This window comes from Engystomops pustulosus, chromosome 2 (assembly GCF_040894005.1).
Source record: "Engystomops pustulosus chromosome 2, aEngPut4.maternal, whole genome shotgun sequence".
Lineage (NCBI taxonomy): Eukaryota > Metazoa > Chordata > Amphibia > Anura > Leptodactylidae > Engystomops > Engystomops pustulosus.
The window spans coordinates 52,599,733-52,625,802 of record NC_092412.1 but is presented as its reverse complement, the minus strand read 5'-3'; the positions used below and the strand labels follow the sequence as shown (position 1 = coordinate 52,625,802).

At 42.3% G+C, this 26,070-nt stretch overlaps 1 protein-coding gene across 2 annotated transcripts in view; it reads left to right on the top strand.

Annotated features, from left to right (window-relative positions):
• Positions 1-24,823, top strand: part of ITGB7 (integrin subunit beta 7) — a 40,652-nt gene extending 15,829 nt beyond the window's left edge. The window contains exons 3-16 of one of the 2 annotated variants that reach the window (XM_072134611.1): positions 539-612; positions 1,754-1,955; positions 5,896-6,066; positions 8,259-8,491; positions 8,984-9,142; positions 9,227-9,322; positions 9,916-10,005; positions 14,588-14,725; positions 15,547-15,746; positions 16,825-17,030; positions 17,103-17,325; positions 18,402-18,616; positions 22,005-22,165; positions 24,239-24,823. In XM_072134611.1, coding sequence (XP_071990712.1) covers positions 539-612; positions 1,754-1,955; positions 5,896-6,066; positions 8,259-8,491; positions 8,984-9,142; positions 9,227-9,322; positions 9,916-10,005; positions 14,588-14,725; positions 15,547-15,746; positions 16,825-17,030; positions 17,103-17,325; positions 18,402-18,616; positions 22,005-22,165; positions 24,239-24,304 — 2,234 coding nt within the window. In that variant the 3' untranslated portion in view covers positions 24,305-24,823. Of the gene's footprint in view, positions 1-538; positions 613-1,753; positions 1,956-5,895; positions 6,067-8,258; positions 8,501-8,983; positions 9,143-9,226; positions 9,323-9,915; positions 10,006-14,587; positions 14,726-15,546; positions 15,747-16,824; positions 17,031-17,102; positions 17,326-18,401; positions 18,617-22,004; positions 22,166-24,238 lie in introns of both variants that reach the window. The other variant, XM_072134610.1, reaches the window with a different exon arrangement.
• The last annotated feature ends 1,247 nt before the right edge of the window (positions 24,824-26,070 follow it).

Genomic DNA, 26,070 nt, shown 5'->3' with positions numbered 1-26,070 from the left:
AGACATGTGAGCAGGTAGCTCCACCCATTGGCAGACCCGCTCCTCCCCCGAGTTACAGAAGAAGTGACTGTAGTGGGGGAATGAGGGAAGGTAAGGAGGATTCTGGAGGACTGGAGGCTACAGGAGGAGTCTGAAGGACAGGAGACTACAGGAGGAGGCATAAGTGGGAGGCATGGAGTAGGTCTCCCAAGAACAGGCCCGGGACTAGGTTGTAAGTATTTTCCCCTGATGGTGGTCCTAAAAATGCTCTGTCATTCCTATAAGAAGGACCTGGGAGTAAATACTGAACATATATATCTAATAGATTTCTATTTCAACAATTCAATATATTGCTGCTAAAAAAATTCTATTATCGCCAGTGGTTTAGGCTTTTATGGTGTGTGGGCAGCAGTTTGGGCTAGGTCTGAATAAAGCCATGTAGAACCAGCCTTAGCATTGTACAGCATACAGCTGTCTAGTCATGGAGAATGTTGATATACAGACTGCTGCAATAGGTTGTCAGTGAGTAACGTAACCCCCATTTCTCATCTTGTTGCAGATATCTGTAAACACACTTTATCTTGCTCCGAGTGCATCAAGTCCCATCCCAGCTGTGTATGGTGCTCAGCTCAGGTCAGTACTTACTATTACTCGGCCCACATGTTATCGATAGTTAGTATAACCCCATTTCAGAAATGGCTAAAAGAAACCTCTGAGTCAAAACGATAAACCACAGCTTGAGCAGACTGCCTGGCATCAAAGTGTCTGGTGCTGGAGATGTTACTACTCCTGCCACTGGCTGCTTCACTGTCTTGAGGTTTTCATATCGGAAGTTTACATTTCCTTTTGCTTTGTGTACCATCGATGAGAAAACCAGGGAGACTTGTTATGTCTGTGCCCATTTATTTTATCAGAGTCTCTGTCGATCACTTCAGAACCTTATATCAGAGGATCGAAAATCAACATGCCCTGGCATATAGGGAAAGAGGAGAGATCCCTTAAAAGGAAACTTATCTCTGAACAACATTTGGGAATGGCTTTAGGCTGTGTCGGACTGGGGTTCCTTAGGCCCACCAGAAAAAATTAATCTGAGGGCCCGCCTTCCACCCTAGGAAATAGTTCCAAGCAGCCTTCTAATTGGGTTGTTTTCTGCTGGTCATCAGAGGTACAGTATTGGGTTAGAACCAGGGCCCACTTGATGATCCTATGGTACTGTGGTTGGCCAATCCGAGGCAGCAAACAGTTGCTTATGGCCTTCATTTCCTAGGTGAACTCTGAATTGAACTCTCAGGATAATTTAGTGTGTCGGTAGTCAAGCATATTGGGGCACATTTACTTTGTGTGCCCGATATCTTGCAGGTTCAACAGAGTTCACTTTCTTCTTCCTGGTGCATGTAAGTGCTTCATCTTGCGACACAATTTGAATGTTAAATCCCACGCTTAGTCCGAATCAGTCGGATCATCCGACGGCCAACCCCCCTGATTTCTGTCACCAAAAAAATCCAAAAATCCAAAGTCCGATCGTGTGCGACGCAGTCCCCAGTTAAATACCTGTCACAGCCGTGCAATTCTCGAAAACGTCGCAAAATCAGACGAAAGTGTAGCCACGGACTCTTAGTAAATAATCCCTATTGGGTGCACCTGAACCAGAGGCCACACCCCTAGTGCACTGACAAGTTCATTAGCATAAAGACAAAACCTGAATAAAAAATAATAAATCTAATTATACGGCTGAAGGCAAATTGTAATGTGAGAGGCTTGTTATATTATGCAGAGTTTTACCCAAGGAGGTGAGTCGGAAGGTTCTCGTTGTGCCACTCGTCTAGAACTCATCCAGAGGGGATGTGATGAAGACCATCTGATGGACCCCAAAAGTGTGGTCCAGATTCTTAAAGACGTACCCTTGAGTGACAACGCTGATAAAGATATGGTCACACAACTAGCTCCACAGAAGGTCTATTTGAAACTGCGTCTTGGTAAGTTGGCTAAGCTATTTTTGTGAAGAACGTACTTACCCAGGAAAACTATGTATACATGATTCATTTCATACTTTAGAATTTTTGTCTTTAGGGCTTCTAATTTGATTTTATATCTTGAAAGGACATAACAATCAAAAACTTCCCTCCCTTTGTGAAGAGAATCTTAAAGCTAACCTATGAAATACGTGTCAGAGGAGACATGCTGAGACGTTTTTCCTGACTTGCAGTATACTGGCAGCAACCAGAGGCAGGGAAACTCTCCTTCTGCGAGTGCGGTGCAATGTCCTTGACTAACTGAAGGAAGATAGCTGTAGTTTTGGCAGGAGAGCTATCCCGCCTTCGGGTGCTGACGCTGTCTGCATGCTGCTCTGGCATCACTATCTAACAGTGTCAGCATCTGGAGGTGGGCAACTTTGCTGCTGAGAGTGCAGCATCTATCTTACCTCCGTCAGTGAAGGCAGTTCGTTAAGCAGGGAAGCCCTTCACACCACTCAAGTTATGCTAATTTTGAGATTTGACACGCCAAGCTCAAAAGGTCGGCCACACACCATGATCTTTTCTTTTTCCATTATTACTGTAAAGTTTTTGAATTTTTGCATTTTTGCATTTCTGTTTTTTACTTCCCTCTTTCCACAAGCTATATCTTTTTTTATTTTTCATATAGAGAGATATATGAGGGCTTGTTATCTGCAGGACAAATTGTTTTTTTTATAGTGGCATCATTTTTTATTTTGTTCATTGTACAGGGAAGCTAGAAAAAAATTCCACATGTGGTAGAATTGCCAAAAAACACAGGTGCACATGTTACTATGGGCTTTTTTTTTTACATCTTTTCCTGTGTGATCCAAATAACACCTCATATTTATTCGTTGGGTCGGTACAATTACAGTGATACCAAATTAATATAGGTTTTATTATGTTTAAAAAAAATCTTTTGTGAAAAAAATTCTTAGTTTTGCCATATTCTGACAGCAATAACGTTTTCGTTCTATGGTGCACGGGGCTGTGTAAGGTGTCATTTTTTGCAGGACAAGCTGACATTTTCAATGTTACCATTTTTGTGACTGCCCGGCCCTTTGATCACTTTTTATTTAAATTTTTATGTGTTGCGAAATAGCAAAAAACGTGGCGATTTAGGCATTTGGGCGCCATTTTCTGTTAAGTCAGAAATAATCGTTTTTATATTGTGATAAGTTGGACATTTTGGGACATGGCGATACCTGTTTATGATTTTATTTATTTATTTATTTTTATATGGGTTTTAGGGAAAGGGGGGGGGTGATTTGAATTTTTATTTTTTTTCATTTTTTAAAACTTTACTATAAGTTTAGATCTCCTAGGGTAATTTAACCCTAGAGTGTCTGATCACTCATGCAATATACTGAAATACAATTGCATTGCAGTACACTCACCGGCCACTTTATTAGGTACACCATGCTAGTAACGGGTTGGACCCCCTTTTGCCTTCAGAACTGCCTCAATTCTTCGTGGCATAGATTCAACAAGGTGCTGGAAGCATTCCTCAGAGATTTTGGTCCATATTGACATGATGGCATCACACAGTTGCCGCAGATTTGTCGGCTGCACATCCATGATGCGAATCTCCCGTTCCACCACATCCCAAAGATGCTCTATTGGATTGAGATCTGGTGACTGTGGAGGCCATTTGAGTACAGTGAACTCATTGTCATGTTCAAGAAACCAGTCTGAGATGATTCCAGCTTTATGACATGGCGCATTATCCTGCTGAAAGTAGCCATCAGATGTTGGGTACATTGTGGTCATAAAGGGATGAACATGGTCAGCAACAATACTCAGGTAGGCTGTGGCGTTGCAACGATGCTCAATTGGTACCAATGGCCCAAAGAGTGCCAAGAAAATATTCCCCACACCATGACACCACCACCACCAGCCTGAACCGTTGATACAAGGCAGGAAGGATCCATGCTTTCATGTTGTTGACGCCAAATTCTGACCCTACCATCTGAATGTCGCAGCAGAAAACGAGACTCATCAGACCAGGCAACGTTTTTCCAATCTTCTACTGTCCAATTTCGATGAGCTTGTGCAAATTGTAGCCTCAGTTTCCTGTTCTTAGCTGAAAGGAGTGGCACCCGGTGTGGTCTTCTGCTTCTGTAGCCCATCTGCCTCAAAGTTGGACGTACTGTGCATTCAGAGATGCTCTTCTGCCTACCTTGGTTGTAACGGGTGGCGATTTGAGTCACTGTTGCCTTTCTATCAGCTCGAACCAGTCTGCCCATTCTCCTCTGACCTCTGGCATCAACAAGGCATTTCCGCCCACAGAACTGCCACTCACTGGATGTTTTTTCTTTTTCGGACCATTCTCTGTAAACCCTAGAGATGGTTGTGCGTGAAAATCCCAGTAGATCAGCAGTTTCTGAAATACTCAGACCAGCCCTTCTGGCACCAACAACCATGCCACGTTCAAAGGCACTCAAATCACCTTGCTTCCCCATACTGATGCTCGGTTTGAACTGCAGGAGATTGTCTTGACCATGTCTACATGCCTTAATGCACTGAGTTTCCGCCATGTGATTGGCTGATTAGAAATTAAGTGTTAACGAGCAGTTGGACAGGTGTACCTAATAAAGTGGCCGGTGAGTGTATATGGTATACATAATGCTTCTGTATTAGAGTCTGTCTCCGACAATACAGATCCATGAATTACAGTTATGGGAGCCTTAAGCAGGCCCACGGGTGTCATTGTAACCAATAGGTGCCTGCTGATTATGTCATGAAGGGCAACGATCGGCAAGCCAAGATGGTGGCGCCCATTGGAAGCACAGTTAGGGGCCACTGTTGGCTTTGACCGCATCACCAGGTTAACTGCTGCAAACGGTGCCAGCACCAACCTTGGCAGTTACCAGTGGGTGTCCGCTATATAACACAGCTGACGCCTGCCATGTTTATGGAGAGGGCACAGCCTGTGAGCCCTCTCCATGCTCTCCTTATTGCTGTACGATGTATATAGTCGTACAGCAGTAAGCAACTGGTTAAAGAGAATCTGCCTATTGGGTGCAAATTAACCAACCCAATAAATACTTTATTAAAAACTATGATTAAAAAGCATTGCCCTTATCCCTAAATGGGTTCTTTCCATGGCTGCACTGCCCTGCCTCTCTAGTCCTGATTGACATGTCCATGCTGGTGTGTGGAACATTGAGAGAGAACTCTGTTACATCATTGGACACTTCATTAAATGTGACCAGGGTGATGTGATCTAAGGTCCTGTTACATGTGCAATGTTTACCCTATGTATGTATCTGATCACATGAATATACAGTATGCCTCCATAGAGGATGGTGAGGAGTAGAAATCCATGGAGGCATGCTGTGATCTCATGTGATCAGATACATATATGAGGTAGGTGTTGCAAACACAACTGGGTAAAGGATTTTAGATGACATCAACCTGGTGACATTACATGCTGAAAAGGGGCATTGCAGAATGGGGGGAGTAGATGGGAGGAGCCAATTGAGCAGGTCCCCTCGGATACCAGCTAATATAAATTAGAGTTGATTTATAAGGGATGTAAAGAAAACATTTTTTAGCTACAAGAAGGGTGTCAGTTAGTTAATAGGGCTCAATGGGAATCTGTCAATAGATGTATTTGTAAAAATATGGTGACAGGTTTCCGTTAAGACCTCCTGCTTACCCATGACTGCTGGTGATAAATAAGAGATAACATTTATTTTACAGCATGGTGTAAATCAAGTCCAACATGTATACTGCTGCCATCTAGTGGCCAATATAACCAACACACTATGGCAACGTCTTTTTCCGTATCCCATCCAGGAAAATGTATATGCACATTTCCCATGAAAACATTATTTAATGTCAATTATTAGAATATGTCACTTTCTGATGGTTTCTCCCTTTGAAAACTTTACTATACTTAATTCTACCTGAATTCTAGGAGAGAAAAGAACATTTCAGGTGCGTTTCAAACGTGCAGAGGGCTACCCTATTGATCTCTATTACCTGATGGACCTGTCTTACTCCATGAAGGATGATTTGGAGAATGTGAAGAAATTAGGAAGTGACATTCAGGAAGTGCTACACAATGTCACCAAATCTGTGCGCATTGGTATGAACCAGGTGACAAATACAGCATAACATAGATCAATGTAGCCATAAATGTAACATCGACTTGGAGCAAATTTGTTGCAGAAACTTGTGCCCTGTTTTTGTTAAAGAAGCTTTTGATATTTTTTTTTGCTTTAATTTAATATGGAAATCTGAGATTTATAGTATCAATGTATGGTATATAGCATATAGTATCTATGTATCTATAGTATCTATGTATCTATAGTATCTATGTATAGTATATAGCATATAGTATATAGCATATAGTATCTATGTATCTGTAGTATCTATGTATGGTATGTAGCATATATTATTTATGTATCGATAGTATCTATGTTTAATAATAATAATAATCTTTATTTATATATATATATTCCGTAGCGCTTTACAAATCATAGGGGACATATACAGCTATATTACTTTACACAGAACAAACAGTCATATGGAACAATAGGAGTGAAGGCCCTGCTCACAAGAGCTTACAGTCTATGAGGATAAGGGGGTGACACAAGAGGTTGTATAATGGTCCAGCCACTCTTTATAAGGGAACAATATAAAATAAATTAATAAAAAGGTTAATAAACAAAAATTCTGCTGCTTGAACCAGCCATCAGCCGCCATACTTTTTACAGGGTCCTAGGTGAAAAAGACTGCAGAGAAGCCTGGAGCTTGGTATATATCAGCTGTTTGCCAAATAACAGACAGGAGGAGGACATAGGATGGATTAGTAAAGGGAGAGTTGACGTTTCATGCAGTTAGTGAGTGTGATAGGCTTGCCTAAAGAGATGGGTTTTAAGAGCACATTTGACCCTTTGTAGGCTGGGTATTAGTCTGATCAGGGAAGGGCATTCCAGAGAATTGGTGCTACTCGAAAGAAGAGACGTGCATGAGAGGTTTGAATATGCTATATAGCATATATTATCTATGTATGGTATATAGCATATAGTATTTATGTATCTATAGTATCTACAGTATGTATGGTATAGCATATAGGGCCACATTTATCACTTTTGTGCACCTAAGTGTAGTAGTTGCGCCTAAATTCTGGCGCACTGGTTTGCCAGAATTATCACAAGCTACAACCCTGTGTGATAAGTTAATTTCCTGCCTCTTATTAATCACTTTACTTTAACACAGTTTAGGCGCAATTTTGGCGCAGTTAAAGTGCAATGTTACAAGTGATCCTGCTACAAGCTCCTCTCTGCTTCTCCCACAGACCAGAATGAAGATAACACGCACAGCAGCACCCAGGTGTGTGACACCCAGCACCCAGTGACCTCCTCAGCAGGGCCTTCTCCTGGAGGGGATCCCCCAGTGCTGGTCTCCTGCTGCACCCCTGCAATTCTGCACAGTATCCCCCTCAGATACACTGGTTACAGAATGACATGGGGGACACTTGTCTGTACTATCTGCAACATTCTGCAAAGTTCTCTTCTCTCTTGCTCTGAGCTGAGGATTTTGCAGAATGTTTTGTAAATAGAAGGTGATGAACTGTAAATAGAGTCTGCAGCTCCTGCCTAGAGAGTATCTAATGTCTGTATTATCTGTACTAGTGTCTGGCTGAGCTCTGCTGCTGGGGATGAGCTGTTCTGCAAAGGGGCTCAGTGCTTACTTCTCAGTTTAACCCACCTTCGGGCTGGAGTGTTTTTGCGCCCATTTTTGCGCCTAAATGAAAAGTCGCAAGTGATGAATATCATTAAGCGCAGCAAAACATCTGGATTGCTAGGATAAATGAGGGAAAGCTGGTTATTTTTGCTGCGTGGCTAGTTTGGCGTTTAATCGCAAAAATGTCGCAAAAACAGTGCGCCAGTATGAAAAGGTGCAAAAATAACAGAAAAAACGAGTGATATATGTGGTCCAATATATCTATGTATCTATAGTATCTATGTATGGTATATAGCATATAGTATCTATGTATGGTATATAGCATATAGTATTTATGTATCTATAGTATCCATGTATGGTATAGCATATAGTATCTATGTATGGTATATCAATGTATTATACAGCACCATGGAATTAATGGTGCTGTACAAATAATAATGCTGTGTGATTTTAAGGCATTAGTTATTTGTCTCAGAGCCTTGTTTAGGAGTTGGTCTGGCAGGGTTTAATGGTTCTTTATGGATTTTTGCAGTATGCGCCATGTAGTAGCCGTGGATGTGTCTCTCTGATCCTACTAATTCTATGCAGGTTTTGGCTCATTTGTGGATAAGACGGTGTTACCATTTGCCAACACACTGGAATGGCAGATGCAGAACCCTTGTCCATCCCGGACAGAGCGCTGCCAGCCCACCTTCAGCTACCGCCATGTCCTGTCCTTAACCTCAAACCTCACCTTATTCCAACAACGTGTCAGTGCGGAGAACATCTCAGGCAACCTGGACACACCCGAAGGAGGATTCGATGCAATACTACAGGCGGCTGTGTGCACAGTAAGAACACAGGATTTGTACAGAAGATTTTCATTGTGATTCATTATGGGAATGAAATAACGCTCACTCCCCATTATTCGGACACTTTTGTATTGGGTATATATATAAATCATATATGACAATGTCAACATATTGCAATTAGTATAGCATTTTAGTCTAAATAAATAACTGACAGGTTAGATAATGGTGGATAATGCCGTCATTTGCTCCAGAGCGATATTAGAATGTGTAGCATAATGGCTTTATAAAATAATAGCACAACATAGGCCATTAAAGGGAACCTGTCATCAATGAAAAATGCCTTTTATGATGACAGGTTCTACAACTGAGTTGTGGTTTTATGTATAGTATATATTAGCATTAACTGAACTGATGCGTATACAGGATGATTTTTTTTATACAGCTACAATATTGCTGGAAGTTTTACATTATATGTGCAAAGATTTACCAGATCTTTTACTCTATGAATTCTATGTATTGCAGGATCACATTGGCTGGAGGAATGTCACCCGCTTGTTGGTATTTGCCTCTGATGATGTCTTTCACATGGCAGGGGATGGTAAATTAGCTGGTATCTACATCCCTTCTGATGGGCACTGCCACCTAAATGAGAGGGGGGAGTACCACAACAGTAATATGTTTGTGAGTAATGCTAATCATAATGGTGTTAATACACAATATTAGCCATATATTATCCATAGTGTAACATTTTATTTTCTTGTACAGGATTACCCATCAGTGGGGCATCTCTCCCAGATCCTTACAGCAGCCAATATTCAGCCTATATTTGCAGTGACAAGTAACGCCCTCCCCACCTACCAGGTAATACAGCATAGACTATAATTTAGAAAGAATACATGAGACTGGTATATAAATTAACTTATAATATTCTGCACAAATGTATTAAAATGGCCTCTAGAGGCATGTTTTACACAACAGTATTGATGCCCCCTTGCTCTAGTACATTTTGCCCCCAATTTATTATAAGGGGTAAGACACTATCACTTAACTTTACCAGTTTGTATAAAGCTGCTGGGACCAGTGGGTCATGTGACCCGGAGCAGCAGGACTCAGGGCTTCCTGTCACGTCCCATGTCCTGCTGTATTCTGGGGGATGGAGGAGGCCGTGCAAGCAGATAGGATTGAAAGTAGGCAGAATGGGGGCATCCTCCATCCCCCAAGAATCTAGAACCATATGTAGGAAGTGAATTGCGGACTTGTAGGGGCTATAATATTTATACAGCCCAGGGCCCATGGTCTTAATCCAACCCTGCTGAAGATTTAAAGGTGCAGCAAATTAATGAACATTATGCTTTTGATCAAATTTGGTGGAAATTATTAAACACAGACTCCAACAGAAGTGGTTCTAAAAATGTTTTTATATGCAAACACAAGAATGCGTTTTTTTATCATAGGGTCTAAGTGAACTGATTCCTAAATCTGCAGTCGGCGAATTAACAGAAGACTCCAGCAATGTAGTTAATCTGATTTCTCAAGCCTACAATGTGAGTAATCTATGAGGGAAAGGGTTATGTTAGTTTAATGTGGTTTATTTTGGTTGTTTTATTCTTTGGGTTTTTTGGCACATTGGGGATTTCTGTACGACATTTTTGTGGGCGCTAAGAAGTTTGCTGTGTACCGTAAATAAGCTTTAATAATAATACACCCAGTCCCCGGGTTACGTACAAGATAGGTTCTGTAGGTTTATTCTTAAGTTAACTTTGTATGTAAGTCGGAACTGTATATTTTATAATTGTAACCCCAGCCAAATTTTTTTTTAAAAATGTTGGTTGTCATAAAAACCAGGATTAATAATAAAGCTTAATTGCAGATTAACTGTGATAACAGTTATAGCTGTTTATTGTAGCCTGGGGCTAAAGTACAGTAAGTTACCAATTACCAGAGGTCCGTTTGTAACTAGGGGTCATCTGTAAGTTGGGTGTTCTTAAGTAGGGGACCGCCTGTATTTATTTCTATAGCGCCACCATATTCCGTAGCGCTTTACAAACAATTAAAATATGAAACATATGGAACAATAGGAGTGAGGACCCTGCTGACAAGAACTTACTGTCTATGAGGATGAGGGGGTGACACAAGAGCTTACAGTCTATAACAGTGATGGTGAACCTTTTGGAGACAGAGTGCCCAAGTTACAACCAAAACTCACTTATATGTCGCAAAGTGCCAACATGACAATTTAAGTAGTAACTTATTGATCCCTGCTGTATCACAGGCAGGGGCGCACCTGCCATGAGGCGAGTTGAGATTCTCGCCTCAGGCGGCGCGCCTCCTGCTAAACTAGGGGGCGGCGTTGGGCTCCTGCCCGCTGGCATGGGTTCCAGCTGGCACCTCTTAAAGTCCCCCCCCGGACAATACCGCCGCCCATCACATTCACCCGGCAGCGGGCGGCTCCTGTGCCGGCACGCAGGCCGACACTTCCCCTCAGCGGCCCGCCTATCACATTCAAACACCCGGCACAGGCACCAGCGCACAGGCCGACACTTCCCCCAGCGGCCCGCCCATCCATTCAACACGCGCGCGGCCGGAACATGTACCTGCGTGCCGGCCGACACTTCCCCCACCCGCGGCCCTCCTATCACATCTCACCGCCCGGCAGAGGTACCAGTCCCTGCCCCAGCCCAATGTCCGCGCTAGCCGTCGCCCCCGCCCGTTTTCGCTGCCCCCCCCCCCCAGACTCCGGTCCCCCCCCCCCCGGCTCCGACATCCCCGTTCCCCCCTCCCCCACCCCGGCTGCGATTCTCACGCTCCCCCCCCCCCCCGGCCCCCCGAGGACAAGGTCGAGGAGAAAGGAAGAAAAGGAAGAAAAGAGTGAAGGTAACTTCTATGTATGTATATATATGTGTGTGTGTGTGTGTGAATGTATGCATAGATGTCTCTGTGTGTGTTTGTATGTGTGTAATATATATATTCTGTATATGTATGGGTGTATATTTGCTGTATATACTGTTTATATATGTGTATGTATGTGTGTACATTCAGCGTGCCACCATGTAAAATATACTATATGGCGGCACACTGTATGTATTATATGGTATATAGGGGCACACTATGTATTATATGGTATATGGCGGCATGCTGTATGTATTATATGGTATATGGTGGCACACTGTATGTATTATATGGTATATGGCGGCACGCTGTATGTATTATATGGTATATGGGGGCACGCTGTATGTATTATATGGTATATGGTGGCACGCTGTATGTATTATATGGTATATGGCAGCACACTGTATGTATTATATGGTATATGGGGGCACAGTGTATGTATTATATGGTATATGGGGGCACGCTGTATGTATTATATGGTATATGGGGGCACCCTGTATGTATTATATGGTATATGGGGGCACACTGTATGTATTATATGGTATATGGCTGCACGCTGTATGTATTATATGGTATATGGGTGCACAGTGTATGTATTATATGGTATATGGGGGCACACTGTATGTATTATATGGTATATGGCGGCACGCTGTATGTATTATATGGTATATGGGGGCACGCTGTGTGTATTATATGGTATATGGCGGCACACTATTTATTATATGGTATATGGCGGCACGCTGTATGTATTATATGGTATATGGCGGCACGCTGTATGTATTATATGGTATATGGCGGCACGCTGTATGTATTATATGGTATATGGAGGCACACTGTATGTATTATATGGTATATGGAGGCACGCTATATGTATTCTATGGTATGTGGCAGCACACTGTATGTATTATATGGTATATGGGGGCACACTGTATGTATGATATGGTATATGGGGGCACGCTGTATGTATTATATGGTATATGGGGGCACGCTGTATGTATTATATGGTATATGGGGGCACACTGTATGTATGATATGGTATATGGCTGCACGCTGTATGTATTATATGGTATATGGGGGCACGCTGTATGTATTATATGGTATATGGGGGCACGCTGTATGTATTATATGGTATATGGCGGCACACTATATGTATTATATGGTATATGGGGGCACGCTGTATGTATTATATGGTATATGGGGGCACGCTGTATGTATTATATGGTATATGGCGGCACGCTGTATGTATTATATGGTATATAGTGGCACGCTGTATGTATTATATGGTAAATGGCGGCACGCTGTATGTATTATATGGTATATGGGGGCACCCTGTATGTATTATATGGTATATGGGGGCACACTGTATGTATTATATGGTATATGGCGGTACACTGTATGTATTATATGGTATATAGGGGCACACTATGTATTATATGGTATATGGGGGCACACTGTATGTATTATATGGTATATGGGGGCACGCTGTATGTATTATATGGTATATGGCAGCACACTGTATGTATTATATGGTATATGGGGGCACACTGTATGTATTATATGGTATATGGCGGTACACTGTATGTATTATATGGTATATAGGGGCACACTATGTATTATATGGTATATGGGGGCACACTGTATGTATTATATGGTATATGGGGGCACGCTGTATGTATTATATGGTATATGGCGGCACACTGTATGTATGATATGGAATATGGCGGCACGCTGTATGTATTATATGGTATATGGCGGCACACTGTATGTATTATATGGTATATGGGGGCATGCTGTATGTATTATATGGTATATGGCGGCACGCTGTATGTATTATATGGTATATGGCGGCACACTGTATGTATTATATGGTATATGGGGGCATGCTGTATGTATTATATGGTATATGGCGGCACGCTGTATGTATTATATGGTATATGGCGGCACACTGTATGTATTATATGGTATATGGCGGCATGCTGTATGTATTATATGGTATATGGCGGCATGCTGTATTGATTTTATATTATATGGCGGATTGTTGTATGTATTTGTGCTTTGTGGTAGCTCGCTGTGTGTATTATATAGTACATGGAGGGATGCTGTATGTATTTTGCATTGCTTTATTTTAACATTAAACCGATATGATTGGGTCTGGTCCTGACACTCCCTGATATATTACATACATGGAGTGGGGGGGGGGGCGTCTTTTTATAGTTCGCCTCAGGCAGCAGAAAGGCTAGGTGCACCCCTGATCACAGGTTTTAATCGTATTGGCATCCTGAGTTCACCAATACAATAGAAAGATGATGGAGAAATTTGGATTGTAGTTTTCCTCCAGGGTCCCCTGAAGAGGCAGAATCAGGGGACCCAGAGCAGGAGCTCCAATGACAATCCATCTCTATCCACACCTCATCGCTCCTCCTGTAGTCCTGGCAGCCAAGGCTGTGACTTTAAAATAGCGCTGAGCGCGGCACATCCTGGGATGTATTGTATCACAGGAGGAAGCTTTGAGTCCTAGCTGGCAAACTCTATGTTGGGATGAAGGCCTGGGTGCCCACAAAAAGGCTTCAGAGTGCCACCTCTGGCACCCGTGCCATAGGTTCGCCACCACTGGTCTATAAGGATGAAGGGGTGACGCAAGAGCTGACAGTCTATGAGGATGAGGAGGTGACACAAGAGCTTACAGTCTATGAGGATGAGGGGGTGACACAAGAGCTTACAGTCTATGAGGATGAGGGGGGACACAAGAGCTTACAGTCTATGAGGATGAAGGGGGGACACAAGAGCTTACAGTCTATGAGGATGAGGGGGTGACACAAGAGCTTACAGTCTATGAGGATGAGGGGGGACACAAGAGCTTACAGTCTATGAGGATGAAGGGGGGACAGAAGAGCTTACAGTCTATGGGGATGAGGGGGTGACACAAGAGCTTACAGTCTATGAGGATGAGGGGGTGACACAAGAGCTTACAGTCTATGAGGATGAAGGGGGGACACAAGAGGTATAAGAACCTGTATAAATGTTGGTGCCTTATTTACCTTTGTATTTTGCATGCTTTCAGATGTTGAAGCTTGATTTACACATGTTTCGCGCTAAAAAAAGCCAAATATTGTGTTAAGCAAGACTAAAAAAAACAAACATATGCCCTATTCCTGACAAATGGTACATGTCCCCTTTATATAATAGGGATACAACCTTGAAGTGATTTATAAAGTGTTTTAATAACATTTTTTTTAGAATTTGTCATCCACAGTGAACTTGGAACATGTGAATTTACCAAAAGGAATTCATATCTCCTATGATTCCCATTGTCCGGACTCTACTAAGGAGGGGCAGCCAAATGGTCAGTGTTCAGGGGTCAAGATAAACCAAATGGTAGGTACAGATATATAATAATCTTGTGTATAAAATACAACAAATACAGGAGAATCTGCATAGGTGTTGTTCCCTTGATTTCAGAGCTGTTAGATTTGGCCCCCAATATGCGAATTATGCTCTCTATGGTAAGGGTGGTGGTGTCAGGATGACTTCTCCAGCACAGGACGACCTAGTTCATACCAAATATACTAGTTAGCAAATTGGGTGCTATAATTATAGGTAATGATTGACAGGGAACTGCAGGTTTGACCATCCCAAGCTGTAGGCAGGAGCTCTTGCAACACCTTTGGTTTGGTCTTTTAGCCTGAAGAGCTTTCTGCTCTCTGCTGCTCCTCAGACTCCCCTCTGCTAAGTGCAGGAGCTGTATCAGGAATTTGATAGGATACTTCTAGTAGTCACTCAGAGTAGAGTTATGGGTATGGTTACATACATTTCCAGGGACAATACCTAACACTATCTGTAGTTTATTATGGTCATTACTGACGACAGTGGAGGAGGGGAATGGTCCTGTTGAGCAGAGCCAGACTGGAGAGAGGCTATCTGTGCTTCTGTGCTCTAGAGATCGTGTCCCGTCAATGTATAACATAGATAAAAATGATTATGTTATTTAAAGGGAACCATGTTTCATTTTCCATTTGGAGGTGCTCTTGACAAGTGCAGCTTTCTAACACGAGGGATGAACGTGCAGATAACAATGACTGTTATCCTGACACATTTCATACGATCCTTCCATGATTCCTGTGACATATAAAGGAACCATAAGTTGGAAGGTGAGATGTTCTCAAGTGACTTGGATGTTCTAATATGAATTCTCACAGGTGGATTTTAATGTGACGCTTTGGATGGATGAGAAGATGTGTCAGGACGGATTGCAGAGCTTCAAGCTTAGGGTGCTGGGATTCAATGAAGAGATAAATGTGGACGTTGAGTCTGTGTGTCACTGCAACTGTGAGGATGAGGAAGCCTTCTCCAGCTACTGCTCGGGCACTGCTGGAAACTACAGCTGTGGCATCTGCAGGTAATCCTATCAATCTATAACATAATACAATCATCTTTTACTTCATACGCACCAGGTGCAACATCCCCCATCAGGGCCGAGCATTTTCTTGGGGCTTGGAGGCAGCCGGGTCCCAGCATAGCAGAGTGGCTGGCGGTTGCGATCTGGGCACGCTGTGGTTACGGTGCTTGGTATGGGGACCGGAGGGAATCTGGCAGGTCTCTAGCAGGTGGTGTGTGCAAGAAATATGGAGGGAGAGGCTGATGTAGTGGATCTCCCTGTCTGTAATATATGTCCATGGGTGATGGATGGGGAGCCCGTGGTGGTAACAGCCGTATCCAGGGATCAGACGGAGGCAACGTTCTGCAAAATAAGTCACGGTTCTTTATTGAACAACAGACAATGGGCCTAAACGATTCACAGCAGAACTGGTCCTGGAGTGGTGATGGAGAGGTGTCCTCAGGAATTGGCTCACCAGCCTGGTAGCAGATGTAGGCTGGGATGGAGCTGTGTCACCGTACAGGGATAATACACACAGTGATATCACTTTACAGAGATAATACACACAGTGATATCACTGTACAGAGATAATACACACAGTGATGTCACAGTACAGGGATAATACACACAGTGATGTCACAGTACAGAGATAATACACACAGCGATGTCACTGTACATGGATAATACACACAACGATGTCACAGTACAGAGATAATACACACAGTGATGTCACAGTACAGGGATAATACACACAGTGATGTCACAGTACAGGGATAATACACACAGTGATGTCACAGTACAGGGATAATACACACAGTGATGTCACAGTACAGGGATAATACACACAATGATGTCACAGTACAGGGATAATACACACAGCAATGTCACAGTACAGAGATAATACACACAGCGATGTCACTGTACATGGATAATACACACAGTGATGTCACAGTACAGGTATAATACACACAGTGATGTCACAGTACAGGTATAATACACACAGTGATGTCACAGTACATGGATACATACAGACTGTTCTGTTCTGCATGTGGTTCTGCCTGAGATGTGAACTCGCTCAGTGAAGTATTTCTTTTTGCAGCTGCATGGATGGATATAAAGGAAAACACTGTGAATGCCACCAAAATAAATATGATTCCAACGAAGGCTGCATGAACGGCACAGTGGCATGTAATGGGCGTGGGAAGTGTGAATGTGGGCGCTGTGCCTGCAATAAACACGTGCACGGCCTGTTCTGCGAGTGCGATGATGCCAGCTGTGAGAGATATGAAGGACAGCTGTGTGGAGGTAAGTGTGCAGACTCTTCCCATTGTGATTTCATTATAGTATAATAACTAAAACACTAGTTTATCCTTTCAGGTCTTAGCAGGGGAGTCTGCAAATGTGGTACCTGTGAGTGTACCTCTAACTACAGCGGCAGCGCATGCAGCTGCAGCCTGGATACCAGCGCATGTATCACACCGGAGGGGATATGCAGCGGACATGGAAGGTGTGAATGTAACAAATGTGTCTGTGACCAGGGCTACCTAAACAAGCTGTGCAGTGAGTGCCCCGGATGCCAGACGCCATGTCAGAAGTACAGGTGGGTTCTACTTTGAAGTTTTTGTTACATAGGAAAACACATAGGTTTCATGAGTGAAGTGGTTGCAGAATCAAATAAAAGGCACATGTGAGAAATTGGGGGCTCATTTACTTACTCGGTCCATTCGCGATCCAGCAACGCGTTCTCCGATGCTGATTCGGGTTCTGCAGGGATTCACTAAGGTCGTATGCCCGATGTCCACTAGGTGGAACTGCTGCGCTGAAGTCTGCCAGAGTTCACCTTCTTCGTCCCGGTGTATGTTATTCTTGCGACACAAATCCGAATCACGCAGGTTTTTCCGATGGCCACGCACCCATTTTTCTGTCGCGTGAAAACCGATGCGCCACAATCCGATCGGGTGCGCCAAAATCCTGGGGCAATTCGGCACAAATCGGAAATATTCTGGAAACCCGACGAAAATGCACGATTTAGACCTTTAGTAAATGAGCCCCATTGTCTTGATTTCTGAAGAATCCCTTAAAGGGACTCCTCAGGGTGGGTATGAAATGTCCTTTCTAGAATTCCCTCTTTTATGTGAAATCTCACCTCTTAACCTATAAACAAATCTCCAACAAAGTCATGTAAAATAAGCATAGAAGAGTTATATATTGTTATATATTATATGAGATGAGGTTACTGGGGGGTTTAACCCTTTCCCACACCTGGACCTTATAGTACTTCCTGGTGAGAAGTGCTCTAATGCCTGGGTCATGTCTGTTTTAGGCAATGATTGTTTTCTTAATAATATGACCATTGTGTAGCATCTTTTATACTAACTTTGCCCTGTGCTGCTCATCTGTGGTGCAAACAGACCCTTTCCAATGACAGCCGCAGGTGTTAGGACACACCCCTTTTTGGAACGGTAACAAACCGCTATCAATTTATTCATCACACTCCAGTAGAATTAATAGGAAAAGAATAACACAGCTACAAGTGACATGTCCCAGACTTGAAACTCGATGGGGAATCCAAGTATTTACTATGACAGACATGTTAGGAGAGGGACAAGACCCATTTAGAAAGCAATGTATCAGAAATGAAGAGGAACTTTTTTATTCTTTACTTTTTCATTGCAGTACGTGTACAGAGTGTCAGGCATTTTCAACCGGATTTTTAAAGGACAACTGCAGCCTATCCTGTGGCCATGTCATTGTCACCATGCTGAAAGCCTCAGACTGGGGCGGGAAGGAGAAGGAGGGCTGGTGCCAGGAGAAAGGGGAAGACTCACTCCTAACTTTCCATGTCACAGAAGATGGAGAATTAGTGCATATTCTTGTGAAAGAAAAGCAAGGTAAATATGATGTATACAGTGTATTAGTATTGGTAAGCCTCTATAGTTGTGTATAACTTTCTTACATATTTCTTCTGCCTGGACCCTTACTTCTCACTTGAGTGAAGTTGGCCCCCCCCCCCACCTAGTTCAAATCAAACAAAATTGGTGTCAAACGTTTGTGCTACGTTTGTGCTGGTTTGTGCAGCAAAAATTTTCGTTTGTGCTGCTATCGTTTTTAAGATTTTAATGAAAGTTTCCAGAGGTCATCAGAGATCAACCAGCCCCCCCCCCCCCCCACATTGCCCAAATCAAACAAATCTGGGACCAAACAACTCTGCTACATTTGTGCTGGTTTGTGCTGCTCAAATTTTTGTTTGTGCTGCTTTTGTTTTGAATATATGAACAAAAAATTAAAGGTCAAAAGTTCAAACAGCCCCCCCACATTAACCGAATCAAACAAAACTGGTGTCAAATGTTAGTGCTACTTTTGTGCTGGTTTGTGCAGCAAAAATTTTCGTTTGTGCCGCTATCATTTTTAATATATTCATATTTTTTTGCAGAGGTCATAAGAGTTCATTTCTTCCAAAGTACAATGTGTTTGCAAGCTCCCCCTGATGGTCAAACCAGGGAAGTGTCACTAGGTTTGTTTTTTACCAGTTCATCCTAAACACCTGAACATACCGTATTTTTTGCCCTATAGGGCGCACCGGACTATAAGGCGCATTAGTCCGATGCGCCTTATATATGTAATAATTCCATATATAAGGCGCATCGGACTATAAGGCGCGGGGTCCGGGGGCGTGGCGGAGGTCCGGGGGCGGAGCGGAGACCCGACGGGACGCGACACCGAGATGCGACGGGGAACGCGGGGAAGGTGAGCGGGGAAGGTGAGGGGGAGGTGGTGGAGGGCAGCGGACCATACTTACATAGGTCCCCGCTACCGGAGACAGCAGATCTCCAGCGGGAACTGCAGACCACGCGGCAGAAGTTGTTCGTGCCGCGTGGTCTGCAGTTCCCGCTGGAGATCTGCTGTCTCCGGTCTCCGGTAGCGGGGACCTATGTAAGTATGCTCCGCTGCCCAGCGCCATACATAGGGCGCACCGGACTATAAGGCGCACTTTGGATTTCCACGGAAATCCAAGGCTTTTAAGTGCGCCTTATAGTCCGGAAAATACGGTACCTTAAAAATGATAGCGGCACAAACGAAAATTTTTGCTGCACAAACGTAGCACTAACATTTGAGCAGCACAAACCAGCACAAACGTAGCAGAATTGTTCAGTCCCAGTTTTGTTTGATTTGGGCAATGTGGGGGGGCTGGTTGACCTTTGATGACCTCTGGAAACTTTCATTAAAATCTTTAAAACGACAGCGGCTCAAACGAAAATTTCTGCTGCACAAACCAGCACAAACGTAGCACAAACGTTTGACACCAATTTTGTTTGATTTTAACAAGGTGGGGGGGGCCAACTTCACTCAGGTTTACTTCTCCTAAGGCCTGTTGCCCATGAGCAGGTTGGTTTGGACTAACCTGCTCCATGCGTGAATTACAGGACGGGATCTACAACAACTGAACCCACATGAATGCGTCAGAAAAAACTATATTGTGGGCAACAAGTCTTAGGGTGCAGCATGATAGCAAAGAGTCTAATGATATTCACCTAAATAGCATCTTTCTTCTGCGCTGTTTTCCACATTCAGTAATAAGCTTTACCAAAGTCAGTGATAGACTGGAGCTGACTCATTGAGCTGTATTGGAGGCAGAAGTTTTGTAATGATGGGTCAGCGTGATCTATTTAGAGGTCATTGTACAGGGAGGGGGAGGAGATAAGCTGTGACATCATCTATTGTCAGTAGTGATGTAATGTTAGGTCAGTGTTATCTATATAGAGGTCATTGTACAGGGAGGGGGAGGAGATTAGCTGTGACATCATCTATTGTCAGTAGTGATTTAATGATAGGTCAGTGTTATCTATATAGAGGTCATTGTACAGGAAGGAGGAGGAGATAAGCTGTGACATCATCTATTGTCAGTAGTGATGTAATGATGGGTCAGTTTTATCTATATAGAGATCATTGTACAGGAAGGGGGAGGAGATAAGCTGTGACATCATCTATTGTCAGTAGTGATGTAATGATGGGTTAGTTTTATCTATATAGAGGTCATTGTACAGGAAGGGGGAGGAGATAAGCTGTGACATCATCTATTGTCAGTAGTGATGTAATGATGGGTCAGTGTTATCTATATAGAGGTCATTGTACAGGGAGGAGGAGGAGATAAGCTGTGACATCATCTATTGTCAGTAGTGATGTAATGATGGGTTAGTTTTATCTATATAGAGGTCATTGTACAGGAAGGGGGAGGAGATAAGCTGTGACATCATCTATTGTCAGTAGTGATGTAATGATGGGTCAGTGTTATCTATATAGAGGTCATTGTACAGGGAGGAGGAGATAAGCTGTGACATCATCTATTGTCAGTAGTGATGTAATGATGGGTCAGTGTTATCTATATAGAGGTCATTGTACAGGGAGGAGGAGGAGATAAGCTGTGACATCATCTATTGTCAGTAGTGATGTAATGATGGGTCAGTGTTATCTATATAGAGGTCATTGTACAGGGAGGAGGAGATAAGCTGTGACATCATCTATTGTCAGTAGTGATGTAATGATGGGTCAGTGTTATCTATATAGAGGTCATTGTACAGGGAGGAGGAGGAGATAAGCTGTGACATCATCTATTGTCAGAAGTGATGTAATGATGGGTCAGTGTTATCTATATAGAGGTCATTGTACAGGGAGGGGGAGGAGATAAGCTGTGACATCATCTATTGTCAGTAGTGATGTAATGATGGGTCAGTGTTATCTATATAGATAGCATGCCATCCTGTCTGTCTTGTTTGTGATCTAAATGTGGTGATTGCTGCAAAGACGACCTTTACAGGATTAGAAGTCATCATTCTCATATTTTATCTGGTCAATTATTAGGACCAGTGACCAGGATAAAAATTCAAGGATATAGAAGTTTTAACAATCTGTAATTTACATAAAACCTGGAGATGTCAAATTGTTATGCTTCTTTTTCTAAGACACTAAGCAGGCACAGAAACTTGTATAAATGGGACACTATGTAAATCATAAAGAGATCAATAGCTGCTTCCCCATCATTATCTGTTGTGCTATCCCAGGAACATATAAAGAAACTTTATTGTAGACATTGTAAATATGCATTTTTATTTTTTTGGGGGGGGTGGGGGGGGGGGGGAATGGTCTAGTAAAATTATCCCCGTGTCTGTAGCCATAGTATGGAATCACCGTAGTACCCAGGTAAAAATAGTAATAAATAATAGGAGTAATAAGAGTTGCCCTGATGGAAATGACAGTCCATATATATATTTATTTTTCCAGAGATCCAGGATCATACACAGCAGCTCATCCTGGGCTTGGTTTTGGGTATAGTCTTCATTGGGTTGCTGGTCATTGTCTTATATCGAGTCACCGTGGAGATGTTTGACCGCCAGGAGTACAGCCGCTTCATGAAGGCCCGGAGCCAGGAGCAGTGGAATGATGTCAGTATAAGTTCTCTCCATACAGATTACAATAATTCCACCAAACATCAGGGCCTCATTTAAAAAAATTGTCTGAAAGTCTGTTTTAGTTGCTCATGGCAACCAGTCGGAGTTCAGCTTCTGTGGGAAAATGAAAGCTGAGCTCTGATTGGTTGCCATGAGCTACTAGAACAGTTTTTGCTCAGACACAATGGGATGGGGGGGGAATTCATTATTGTGTCACAGGCTCAGACAGTGCAGAGCTCGACAACACTGCCTTATGCTGCAACAGATTCATTATTGTGTTATCAGACAAGTCAGAAAAGTAAAAAAAAAAAAAGGTTTAAAAATGTGTCAGAAGGCATTTCAGACATTTTTGACACACGTGATTAATGAATCTGCCCCATTGACCTAATACTTAAAGGACATCTACCACCAGAATGAAGGCTTGTAAACCAAGCACACTGACATACTGATGTGTGCCCCCACTGGCAGGATATGCTCTTCTTTTAGCTTCTTATGCCCTGTTATTTTTAAGGCTTTTCCAATTATGCAAATGAGTCTCTGTGCTCCATATGCCTTAATGGCACCAGGAGCCCCTCAGACTAATTTGCATATATTTTTAAAGCCCTTTTTTTTCTAAAGCTTCTAGGAAGCTTAAAGAAGAGTGGATCCTACGAGAGGGGGCACACACAAGTATGTCAGTGTGCTTGGTTTACAATTCTTCATCCTGGTGGTAGATGTCCTTTAATACATTTCCTAACCTGAAGCCCAGACTTTTACTGTAAGCTCAGTTTCACACGAACAGAGTTGAAAATCATATGATTTTCCACATTGTATTACCCTATACATAATGTAACACCTTACTAATTCTCTACCTTGTGACAATAGTATGATGTCTTAATTAAAAAGGACCGTTAAAGGGGTATTCCAGGAATAAGCACAACTCATATACAAATGGGTACTCAAAATATAAGCTAATGTGTAATTAGTTATTTAAAATGTTGCTCCCCTTAGCAGAAAATACTGTTGACATAGACTGTAATGAAGAATTAAAATGCTACTGGCCCTTTAATCAGTCCGTTAATTTCCTCCGCGCGGTCTGTTGCAGATCTGACACAGGACAGAAAATGGCGGCTGGCCACGTGTCCACATCACATGTCCTGCACCTGCCTGCCTGGGCAGGTCATGTGATCACCACTATGTTTGGCTGTAGTGGGTTGCTTGCAGTGCATCCAGTATGGCCAGTGTTGTGGTGATGTGCCGGGATGGCAATTACACATCATTACTATAGTAACAGAGCAAGAAAGTCTGTTATATCATCACCGGGAGCAGCGCATAAGAGGGAGGAGGAGTTACTGAGAACGAAAGGATCATGGGACTTGTAGTTTCCAGTGGCGGCCATCTTAGTGATAACTCCACCTACTTTAGATAGGCCATACATTTTGTAAATCATAAAATCAAATGAATTAAGGCCCGTTTTGTGACTAATGACATTGAGTTTTGTTACATTCATTTATTTATATCATCATGGGTTTTTGTGTCAGACGTTCATATTCCCGGAATTCCCCTTTAACTATCTTCACCAAATCCAACTCTCTACATTATTTAGTAGATCTTGCTCTACTGCCGGTAGTGTTTCCGTAGCCCAAATCATTTGTGAGCTATCAATGTCAACAGCTCTGTGTCATATAGGAGGAGCCAGACCATCTACCATCCCGAGAGCACCCATATGAAACTACCTATTTGAATTAACATAGTTTGAATACCCAATATTTTAATAAGGTTGTCCACTGTTCATGGGTGGCACTGGGGATTCGAGAAGATGGCCTGGCCCCACACATCTGATCAGAAAATTACTTTAGAATTATGGGGACTAGAAAGAAAACTCCAACTACGGCAGAATCAGTTGAGTTGTATGTATTAAAGCATGTCGGAGTTGATGGAGGTGGGAAAGGTTTCTCTTTAGCTGTGATTGTCTAAGGAAGTTCCCTTAAAGATTGGAACCTGCAGAGAGATGTAGCTTTGATTCTAGGACTACTGCTTATTGCTTGTGTTAGACAAGATCAATCTAATATATTTACTCCTCTACAGGCACAAAACCCACTGTATAAAAGTGCTACAACTACTGTGATCAATCCAAACTTCCTCCAAGAATAACTGGAATTCCCTGGGGAGCACAGGCCTGTACTACTAGCAGGGGGAAACACAACCAACTATAGAGATTCACTGAAAGCATCTGGCACCATGTTTCCAAGAAGAACAGCACTGAAATTATCTTTAAAATACTGTCATTTTTTTCTAAATCCATTAGAAACAGGAGAGAAAATTGCTTTGAAATGAATGTTAAAGGTTAATGAAGAGTCACCCTTGTGATAAAATGATCAGTGGATACAATGACCAAATGTAATCTGTGGATAATCCTTGAAACAAAGTGTTACCCTGCAGCGCCACCCCCAGGAGAAATCAAGCATTACACAATGGCCATTAATACCAATAAACATTCCAGGTAAAGAGACACCATGCAAAGTCCTCCAGTGTGAAACACAAACCTTGTAGCTATTCTTTGGTCCAGCGATTGATGGAACCCCTTCCCACCAACCCCCCCCCCCAAGACCTTCTCCCAAAATGCCCCATGAATAAGGATGTGTCTAAATCCAAGTTGTTTATGCTTTTAATATGTGGAAATAAACACAGATTTTAAGAATATTGTATTCTGCTCGAAAAATAATTCTTCCAATAAGGTACTTCTCTGTCATCAGATTTATGTGGACATGTACCTTTTGGTCAGGATTATTTGCAACAATTTCTTCACATTTTTTTAAATTTACCTTATAAAACAAATTACAAAACAAAAAGTATAAAAACAATCTTTATTTAAATATTCTACATAATGTGGCAGAAGTAGGTAAAGAAATAAAATCCATCAGACTGCAGTGTTTCATAACACAAAACTATCCCTCTATTCTACCGCTAAGGAAAACAAACAGCAGGATTTATGTATTTTCCGATCTGGATTAGACCTGCATAGGACACTAGTATTTTTTTTTAATAAAACAAAGGACTTCATATATAGATAACATGACGTAAAACACATTATCAAAATTTTTATTAACTGAATAGCATCGCTGCTTCAGACTATTGGAGTGAATTGAGCTGCAATACCACATACAACCTGTAGGCAGGTGTGGCACTGTTTAGAAAGAAATCCAGGTAAAGTTGCCCATTTCCTAAATGAATTAATTACACATATTAAAGCACATGGACATATATTGTCTGCAGTCTACTACCAGGGGATAGAAACAACCACAACAAGTAGCTTAGAGATAGAGGAATAGTTTCGGAACTATAAACAAAATTATAACCGAGGTCAAATAACATTACTATGTACTACAAAACAATGTAGATTGTTAAATCCCAATTAAGCTACAGTTCATCATAAAGTAGTGGTGCCATAGCACATATTACCTTCAATAAAACAAAAAAAACAAAAACACTGATAAAATACAAAAAAAAATAGAAGATTTTCATAACAACAAATTTAAAAGAAAAGGTTCGGTATCACAGAGATGTCATTTTAAAGTGTTTGTCCCAAGTTTCTAAGTTATCCCCTATCCACAGGGATAGTGTGATTGGTGAGGGCCCAACTGCTGTAATCCCAACCAATCACGAAAATGGGACCCCTGCAATCTGGAGAAGAGGGATCCAGTTATCACTAAAGGGCATGCACCGTGACACTCACTATTCCGATAAGTATCCCGTTGCCCCATAGAGTTGAATGGAGCGGCAGGGTGCATGGTAGTCCTGATGCTCCATCCATTAGTGAGAATGGAATCACTGTTCTCCGGATTGTGGGGTCACTGTCTTATGATTGGTGCAGATTACCAATCATTGTTATTCCCTATCCACATAGACTTAAATAATTA